At 37.8% G+C, this 10,560-nt stretch overlaps 1 protein-coding gene across 1 annotated transcript; it reads right to left on the minus strand.

Annotated features, from left to right (window-relative positions):
• Window positions 1-7,746: 7,746 nt before the first annotated feature.
• LOC108477852 (uncharacterized) lies at window positions 7,747-10,227 on the minus strand. Its single transcript, XM_017780336.1, has 6 exons — window positions 9,951-10,227; window positions 9,681-9,782; window positions 9,383-9,582; window positions 8,552-8,794; window positions 8,339-8,488; window positions 7,747-7,917 (listed from the first exon to the last, which is right to left on the minus strand). The coding sequence occupies exons 1-6, from the start codon at window positions 10,225-10,227 to the stop codon at window positions 7,747-7,749; spliced, it is 1,143 nt and encodes a 380-aa protein (XP_017635825.1).
• Window positions 10,228-10,560: the final 333 nt, after the last annotated feature.

Genomic DNA, 10,560 nt, shown 5'->3' on the forward strand with positions numbered 1-10,560 from the left:
AGCTGATGATATTGAGAGTGTAGCGCTTGCTCCCACACACGGGACCGCGCTGATAGACTCTCAACCTAACGCAAGCAATCAAAATGATGAGGCTAGACAAGCCTTTTATAATGTGATGAATGATTGGTTCAACCAATACATTCGGACAAATACGGCTGCTCCACAACCCCCGCTTCCAACAAATACACCCCCTGCACCTATGATACCTCTGGTGATTGACCAATGAAGATGAATAAGCCCCCGGTAGACAGAATTAGAAAGCATGGGCCTACTGAATTTAAAGCTACAGACAGTGATGATGCCGAGCAAGCTGAGTTTTGGTTGGACAATACTATACGAGTATTCGATGAACTATCTTGCACACCTGATGAATGCCTAAAATGTGCCATATCTCTGCTGCGTGATTCTGCCTATTATGGGTGGAATATATTGGTTTCTGTTGTGCCTAAAGAATGGGTGACGTGGGAATTTTTCCAGATTGAGTTTCGAAAAAAGTATATCAGTCAGAGGTTCATCGATCAGAAACGAAAAGAATTTCTTGAGCTTAAACAGGGTTCCAGTTCAGTTACTGATTATGAACGGAAGTTTGTCAGACTTAGTAGATATGCTCGGGAATGTGTATCGTCTGAGGCTATTATGTGTAAGCATTTTGAAGATGGGCTGAATGAAGATATAAAAATGTTTGTTGGCATTCTTGAAATACGAGAATTCGTAGTACTTGTCGAGTGAGCTTGCAAAGCCGAAGAACTTAGTAAAGAGAAAAGAAAAGTTGATGTCGGGGCTGGAGAATTTCGTAAAAGATATTCAGGAAAGTCTTTTCAGCAATCATCGAAGAAATTTCGAGATGATTCAGGTCGATCAAAGAACACTTCAGGTTTTTCCAGATGATACTGCAATCGACCCCCTATGAGTTCACGAGCCACTTCGGCTGCCAGTGTTGGAAATGATCGACGGGATAGGACCGAGTGCAAGTATTATGAAAAATGGCATTCGGGGAGCTGTAGATTTCATGACCACTCCTGTTATAAATGCGGATCAGCCGACCATTTTATTAAAGATTGCCCGAGATTATCTGAACAAAATGTGAACCAGATTGGGAAACCGAGTACTAATACAGCACGAGGTACACCACCTAGGAATACGGGGAATGCTAGCGACGGTCAGAGAGGGTTTAGAGATGCTACAACTAGATCAGAGGCTCGTGCTCCTGCTAGAGCTTATGCTATACGCGCTCGCGAGGATGCTTCTTTCCCTGATGTTATTACCGGTAAATTCACTCTCGTTGATACTGATGTGATTGCTTTGATTGACCCTGGTTCAACTCATTCATATGTATGTGAGACTTTAGCATCCAGTAGGACTCTACCTATTGAGTTTACTGAGTTCATGATCCGAGTGTCAAATCCCTTGGGTCGATATGTGCTAGTCGATAATGTGTGTAGGAAATGTCCCTTGATAATCCGAGGTTCCTGTTTTTCGGTTGATTTGATGCTTTTACCGTTTAACAAATTTGATGTTATTCTCGGTATGGATTGGTTAACCGTGCACGATGCAGTTGTGAATTGCAAAAGAAAGACTATTGATTTGAGATGTGCAAATGATGAGATAATCTGAGTTGAGTCTACTGATATGAACGGGTTACCACAAGTAATATCCTCGATGTTAGCTCAAAAATATGTCAAAAGGGGGTGTGAAGCATATCTTGCGTACGTACTTGATAGTAAAGAATCAGAAAAGAAGCTTGAATCAGTATCAGTGGTTTGTGAGTATCTAGATGTTTTTCCCGAAGAATTACCAGGGTTACCACCTGTTCGGGAGGTAGAGTTTGGTATTGAACTTGTACCTGGGACTACACCAATTTCGATAGCTCCGTACCGTATGGCACCAACGGAATTGAAGGAATTAAAAACTCAGTTGCAAGAGTTGATGGATAGAGGTTTCGAGGTTTCGCTCGACCAAGTTTCTCACCTTGGGGTGCACCAGTATTGTCTATAAAAAAGAAAGACGGAACCATGAGAATGTGCATCGACTATCGTTAATTAAATAAAGTGACAATAAAGAACAAATATCCATTACCGCGTATTGATGATTTGTTTGATCAGCTGAAGGGAGCATCAGTGTTTTCAAAGATAGATTTAAGATCGGGTTATTATCAGTTGCAAGTTCGAAACTCAGATATACCTAAAACTGCTTTCAGAACGAGATATGGTCACTACAAGTTCTTAGTGATACCGTTTGGGCTCACTAATGCCCCTGCAGTATTTATGGACTTGATGAATCGAATTTTCAGACAGTATTTGGACCGGTTTGTAGTTGTGTTTATAGATGACATCTTGATTTATTCACGCGATGAAACTGAACACGCCGAGCACCTGAGATTAGTGTTGCAGATTTTACGGGATAAGCAGTTATATGCTAAGTTCAGTAAATGTGAGTTCTGGTTGAGAGAAGTTAGCTTTTTGGGACATGTAGTATCCGCATCGGGTATTCGAGTTGATCCGAGCAAAATTTTAGCCATACTTGATTGGAAGCCTTCGAGAAATGTTACTGAAGTTTGGAGCTTCTTGAGACTTGCCGGTTACTACCAACGATTCATAAAAGGTTTTTCGATGATCACAACACCTTTGACAAAATTGCTACAAAAAGACGTCAAATTCGAGTGGTCTGAAAAGTGTCAAAAAATTTTCGACCAGCTGAAAACGCTTTTGACGGAAGCCCCAATGTTAGTGCAGCCCGAATCCGGTAAAGAGTTTGTCATTTACAGTGATGCGTCCTTACATGGGCTGGGTTGTGTATTAATGGAAGAGGATCGAGTTGTAGCTTACGCGTCGAGGCAATTGAAGCCACATGAGAAAAACTATCCGACTCATGATCTCGAATTAGCTGCCATCGTATTTGCTTTGAAAATATGGTGACATTACTTGTTTGGAGAGAGATGTCATGTATATTCGGATCATAAAAGCCTCAAATATTTGATGACTCAAAGAGATTTGAATCTGCGACAAAGATGTTGGCTTGAATTTTTGAAAGATTATGAGCTTGTTATTAACTATCACCCGGGAAAGGCTAACGTGGTTGTGGTGCTTTAAGTCGCAAGTCACTGTTTGCTTTGCGAGCGATAAATGTTCACTTGTCAGTTTCATCCGATAATGTGTTAGTAGCATAATTAAAAGCCAAACCGTTATTGATTCATCAAATATGTGAAACTCAGAAAGTCGACGATGAATTGGTTGCTAAACGAGCTGAATGTCTTTTAAATGTGGATTCAGAGTTTCAAATTGACGACAATGATTTTTTGAAGTTCAGAAGTCGATTGTGTGTTCCAAGAAATTCAAAACTTATTTCGATGATTTTGAACGAAGCTCATAATAGCCGAATGTCGGTCCATCCTGGTAGCACGAAAATGTACAACGATCTGAAACGTCAATTTTGGTGGCCTGGTATGAAACGAGACATTTCTGACTTTGTTTCGAAGTGTTTGGTATGTCAACAAGTGAAAGCGGAACATCAAGTGCCTTCGGGATTACTGCAGCCGATCATGATACCCGAATGGAAATGGGATTAAGTCACGATGGATTTTGTATCTGGGTTGCCATTATCGTCGAGCAAGAAAGATGCGATCTAGGTTGTTATTGATAGATTGACAAAATCGGCTCATTTTATTCCCGTACGTATGGATTATTCACTTGACAAGCTAGCTGAATTGTATGTTTCTCAAATTGTAAGGTTACACGAGGTACCTATTTCTATTGTGTCAGATAGAGACCCGAGGTTCACATCGCGATTCTGGAAGAGATTTCAAGAAGCATTGGGTACCAAGTTGCATTTTAGCACCACTTTTCATCCCCAGACTGATGGTCAATCCGAGCGGATCATTCAGATACTCGAGGATATGTTGAGATGTTGCATCCTTGAGTTTAGTGGTTTATGGGAACGGTATTTGCCTTTGATTGAATTCGCTTACAACAATAATTTTCAATCAAGCATTAAGATGGCACCTTACGAGGCTTTGTACGGTCGTAAATGCCGTACACCATTGTTTTGGACCAAGCTTAGTGAAAGTAAAATCTTCAGGGTTGATTTGATTAAAGATGCTGAGCAGAAAGTAAAAGTAATCCGTGAAAGTCTGAAAGCAGCTTCAAATCGTCAGAAGTCGTATGCAGATTTAAAACGAAAAGACATTGAATATCAGGTCGGAGACAGTGTTTCTTAAAGTTTCACCTTGGAAAAAGGTGCTCAGATTTGGTCGTAAGGGCAAATTGAGTCCGAGGTTCATCGGGCCGTATGAAATATCCGAACGAGTTGGACTAGTTGCTTACAGATTGATTTTACCCCCTGAGCTTGAAAGGATTCACAACGTTTTTTATGTTTCGATGCTTCGACGTTATAGATCCGATCCATCACACATAATTAATCCATCAGAGGTCGAAATTCAATCTGATTTGAGTTACGAAGAAGAACTGGTCCGTATTTTGGCTCGTGAAGTAAAATAACTACAAAATAAGAAAATCTCATTAGTGAAGGTATTGTGGCTTAAGCATGGGGTTGAAGAAGCTACTTGGGAACTGAAAGACTCTATGAAGTATTGATATTCAAACTTATTCACTGGTAAGATTTTCAGGGACGAAAATTCCTTATGTGGGGGACAGTTGTGACAGCCTTAATTTAACCTTAGTCAGAAAGTGGTTTCGGGACCACAAAACTGAGTCATAAAAATAATTAACCGTTATATTATATGCTTAATTGTATGTGTACATGCATTTGTGAAAGTTTCATGCTGTAATTTTGTCATTTGTAAGTGAAATTTATTAAATAGGACTTATGTGAGAAAATTTTGAAATGTGATAGGTAAATTTAAAAGTGGTCTATTAATGCATGTTAATAAAAGAAAGGGGGCTTGCATTTCTAATAATCCATTTTTATATCTACTAAATGAATTAATGCATAAAAGATAATAGAATATTGGTTAGTGGGAGGAGAAACCAAAGTGATTCATCTTGTTCCACCATTGCCGAAACTAGAAGAGAGAAAGAATCAAATTTTTGTTTAAATTTTCGGCAATGGTGATTGCTAGAAGAAGGTATGTTTAATGCCACTCTTAGAAATGTATGTATAATTTGGATGATTAGTTTGAATTCTACATATTTCTTGGATTGAATTTAGGTTTTGAAGGATTGAAAATTTGGCTAAGGAACTTAAAATTTTTTTTAGTAGAAGCTTTGATGTCATTAGCATGGATAGTTATGTTGGATGTGTTATCTTGCTTGTTATTTTAGCTTAAAAGTTGAGGTTGGTATTTGGTTTATAGGGTATGCCGAATTTGGATTTAGGGAGAAAAATAGGTAATCGTTCATGCTATATTCTTGATGAAAAATTTATTTAATACTTTATATGTTATATAAATGAGCTTGTAAGTGAAATTGAAGATTTGTAAAATTGTGAATGAGAAGTACCGAATGTGATTTTTGAGTGTGACTTAGGGATAATATATATATATATATGGTGGCTTGAGTTTAGTAACATTCAGCCAAAGACTTTAGGTTCTAGCAAATTTTGGATATTTTGCATTTCGTATTGGATGTCTTGATGAATGAAATCAATCGATATGAATGTATAAACAATGTATGTAATTATATCTTAAATGGGAATGATTAGCTAATGTGGTTCGTTAATAAAAAGAGACTAAAATGTTAGGTTTGTGCCTTAATGGAGATTCGGCAAGAATGTATACTAGGTTGTTGTAAGTTCATTTCTATGATAGGGCTATAATTGTAGTAGTGAATAATTGTGGACTTAGTTGGACTTTGGTATTTTGAGTGATACATCTGACTTTAGTGTCGATCTTGGATAAAATATGTTATTATATAAAATGAAATGACGTATATGAAATTATGATAAGAGATATATTTTGACTTTATTTCAAACTGTAATTCGGCACTTACTCCATAATAAAATACGTGAAATTTGTATGCAAATTAGTTTATGAAATTCGAATGTGCAAGGTAATAAGTTAGTAAAATGTTCCTTGATAATTTTAATCTATTATTTGGGAATAAATGTAGTTGTTGATTGTAGCGTAGTAATATGTTCGATGGTACATGAGTAGGGCATATGTGTGAGGTTGAAATAGCTAGTTAGTAAGGTCATTTGTACCTTAAATATATGATATACATGTATTAAATTAAATTGCTTAATTGATAAGTAATTGAATAAATCTATTTGTTTTAAATCAAGCTCAAGAGCAAAAAGGGTCGAAATCGATAGGGAAAAGAGAAAGCAATCGAGTAGCCTATCCGTGAATCGCTCAAATATATCCGAGGTAAGTTTTGAGTAGTCTCCTTTATTATATAATTGATGATGCCTCTATACGAGTATATTAGGTGAATTGCAATCTTTTGGTTTGTACTTGAATTAGGTTATGAAATAAATAAATAATTCATGTATATGACATATAGTCTAATGGTCACTTTAGGTTTAAGCTTGAAAGGTGAAATGAATATGTGATATTATGTATGACTCTTGAGCTGAATTGTAAATGATGATGTGCATATTGAGTTTATATCCGAATGTATCAAATGACTACTAAAGTGATAAGTTGAATGAGATGTGTTTAAATATAACTAAGTATGCATGATAGTTAGAAACATATCCGAACTTGAGGTCCGCAGGCTACGTGCTGGAAATATATCCGGACTTGAGGTCCGCAGGCTACGTGCAAGAAATAAATCCGGACTTGCGGTCCGCAGGCTACGTGCTAGAAATATATCCGGGCCTAAAGACTCGTAGGTTTTGTGCTAGTAACTGGACTCGGGTTTTAAAACCTAGTAGGCTTAACGCCGATGATTTGAGTAAGATTATGAATTCGAATATTCGAGGAAACCACTATTGATTATGTATGATACATTAAGATGGCCAGGTACGTATTATGTACTCATATGTAAATTGATTTTCAAAGCGAATTATTATTATCAAAGAATGATATATATATATATATGAATATATATGTGTAGATGATTACCGTATCTACGAATAAGAGAATGGCCTATTCGATTGATGTCCATCATTATATGAAATTGTATGTCTAAATTTAATTGTATGAGCCAAATAGTATTGTGAAATATGTGCTGAAAATCTCTTGAGTATTCATATATATATTTGGCCAATAGGTTTTATAACTAATGTGCTTGTGTATAATTGGCCAAATGATTTACAATTTGAATACAAATTTTGTGATACTTAATGTTTGACTTTAATGACCAGTTTTAATTATTGAAATGCTTAAAGCTTACTAAGCATAGAAATGCTTACTTTGTTGCCTTAATTCTTTGTTTTATAGATCTCGTTTGTTAGCTACGGTCTCGGGGATCTCAAAGTCGAAGTCGTCCATACTATCTAAGCCCATTCGGTACTCTAGTAGTTAAACTTTGATAATGGCATGTATAGGCTTGACTTTTTGTTGTTAAATAAGTATCTTTTTGTTGATGTATATATGTATAGCCATGCGAAAATGGCTTGTTAAGTTACTATATGTGTTCCACATAGTTAATGTGAATGTGTGGTTAATATTTGATTTATGTTTCCAATGTTTGATGTGAATTGAACTTCAGAATGAATCAATATACCTATTACCTTGAAATGACTCTTTTGTATATTAAAAAAAAAGTTGGAATTCGGTTTTATAAGTGTGCCAACGGGAGTTATTCAAATAATGTTAACTAGAATTTCGTGCTTGTATGGTAATACGCTTTAACCTTCCGGCGACGGGTACGGGTTAGGGGTGTTACAATAAGGGCTACTATGAACTTCCCTCAGAATAGACTGTCTCAAATCAGAATCATTCAGTACACAAACCCGTCCTCGAAAACACAGAACCCCATCATTAATTAGCCCAAAATCAGATGTACTACCACTCTCAACCTGACAGAAATGCAGAACAAAAGAATCCTCCCTTAACTGCTTTTCCCGAATCTGATCAATCCAAGTACTTGGCTAACAGACTCCTATCCTCAAATAGACTTATGCGACCAAACATGGCCCTCAAATTAGACATTGCTCTACAACTGAGAGCATCGACCACCACATTGGTCTTATAGAGATGATACTCTATCGTGCAATCATAATTCTTATGTAGCTCAATCTATTTACGTTGCCTAAGATTCAACTTCTTTTGAGTAAGAAGGTACTTAAGGGTCTTATGATTGCCGTAGATGGTACACCTCTCACCATACAGATAATGCCTCTAAATCTTTAAGAAAAAATCCACGGTAGCCAGCTCAAGATCATGTGCCGGATAATTTCCCTTGTGTGACTTAAGCTATCAGAATGCATGAGCCACAACCTTACCATCTTGCATCAGTACACATCCCAACCCGACATGCAGTGTATCACTATAAACCAAAAACTTCTTACCAAATTCAAGCTGTATCAAAACAGGAGCCTGGGTTATAATAGACTTGAGCTTCTCAAAGCTCGATTTTTGCTCATCAGTCTAGACAAAATGAACATTCTTGCATAGAAGCTTAGTCAGAGGAGTTGCAATCAATAAGAACACCTCAACAAACCTCCGATAATAACCCGCAAGTATAGCCTCAACCTTTCTAGGATCAAATCGAATCCCCTCATCAGAAGTAATGTAACCCAAAAATGTTACTTCTCGCAACCAGAATTCACACTTGTTCAAATTAGCATAGAGCTGTTTCTTTCGAAGTATTTGAAGAACTACTTTAAGATGCTCATCATGTTCATTATCGGTATTAGAGTACACTAGAATATCGTTGATGATGACTATGATTAACTGATCCAAATATGGCTAAAAAACCCGATTCATCAGATCCATGAATGCATTTGAAGCATTTGTCAAGCCAAAGGGCATGACTAGAAACTCGTAGTGCCCATAACGAGTCTTAAAAGCCATATTATGAACATAAACTTTCTTAACCCTAAGCTGATGATACCTGAAATAGAGATGTATCTTCGTGAATACTAAAGCCCTATGAAACTGATCAAACAAATCATCGATCCTCGAAAATAGGTACTTATTCTTCACAGTTAATTTATTCAACTATCGGTAGTCAATACACATCCTCATGGTACTGTCCTTTTTCTTTACAAACAAAATTGGTGCCCCCCAAAGAGACATACTAGGACGGATGAATCCATGATCTAGAAGCTACTAAAGCTGAGATTTTAGCTCTGTAAGCTCTTTTGGTGCCATTCAATAAGGAGCGATGGACATCAGAGCTGTACCCAGTAAAAGCTCAATGCCAAGCTCAACTTCCCGACTCGAAGGCAAACCCAATAACTCTTCGGGAAAAACATTCGGATATTCTCTCACTAATCTGGTATCCCCGACAGAATAGTCCCTAAAAATTAAAACACTTACGAAAGCCAGATATGCTTCACACCCTTTTCGAACCAGTTTTTCGGCCATTAGAGTGGATATTACGTTAGAAATGTAATCCCTACGCTCACTAATCACCATAACTTCCACATCACCGTCAATTCTCAGAACGATTCTCTTAGTCTTGAATCCAAACTGACTCGGTGTTCTATTAGCCAGTCCATACCAAGAATAAAATTGAACTATCCAAACGGTAATTCCATCAGATTTTTCAGAAACACAACCCCTTATACTTTTAGCGGTACATTCCTATACACTCTGTTTACCAGGACCAACTGACCTAGCAAACTTAATACAGAAATCTCACCCGAAGTATTCTTAACAGTAATCCCCAAGTTTCTAGAGACAAAACTAGCTACATACGAGTGTGTTGAGCTTATGTCTATCAATGCAACATGCGAAACATCATAAATAAGAAATGTACTCGTAATCACATTAGGGGCGTCTCTATCCTCACAGCATCGTGCAACATATACTAGTACAGGCTGCCTCGCCTCATTCTAATTAGCATCTCTGCTCGATGCTCTTTGTCCTCTGCCCAAATCATTACCACCCCTGGTCGGACCACGGCCCCTAAGCGGCTGCTGTATTGCCCTCTGAGGTTGAATAAAACCTAGAATCGAAGCTTGCTTTGCCTTGTCTACCAGAACGACAAACTTTTGCTCACTCTGCGGAGTAATCAGAACCCTCAAGCTGTCCCTTAGACCATCCTCAAAATGTATGCACTTTTTGTACTCAGATGCCACCATCCCTAGAGTGTAGCAGCCAAGTCTCAGAAATTCAGCCTCATACTTGGCTACTGTCCTATCTCCTTGCGTGAGATTCATGAACTCACGCTTACAAACATCTACATAGTTTGTACCCACATATTTCCCCTGAAAGGTCGTCTTGAAATAATCCTAATTAAGACGATCTGGTTGAGTATCTTCCTCAACCGATAACCACCACTGATATGCCTTGTCGCGAAGCAAAGAAACTGTACCCTTCAGTTTTTGCTCAGGAGTGCAGTCAATATCGTTCATTTTTATCTCGATGGTCTTTAACCAGTATTCGGCCATGGTAGGGGCGACTCTAATGACGCCCCTAAACAGTCCAGCTCCATTTGACCAGAGTCATTTAGTTATCAACCCATGACCCTCAAATCTAGAATGGGGTCCAAG

Source organism: Gossypium arboreum, chromosome 1 (genome assembly GCF_025698485.1).
Source record: "Gossypium arboreum isolate Shixiya-1 chromosome 1, ASM2569848v2, whole genome shotgun sequence".
Taxonomy (NCBI): domain Eukaryota; kingdom Viridiplantae; phylum Streptophyta; class Magnoliopsida; order Malvales; family Malvaceae; genus Gossypium; species Gossypium arboreum.

Coding starts and splice junctions, on each gene's coding strand:
- LOC108477852 (XM_017780336.1), bottom strand. CDS start 10,227: ATGAATCTCACGCAAGGAGATAGGACAGTAGCCAAGTATGAGGCTGAA. Junction 8,795..9,382: donor GTGAAGCATATCTGGCTTTC/GTAAGTGTTTTA, acceptor TATTTGGATCAG/TTAATCATAGTCATCATCAA. Junction 7,918..8,338: donor TACTGATGCAAGATGGTAAG/GTTGTGGCTCAT, acceptor CATTTCTGTCAG/GTTGAGAGTGGTAGTACATC.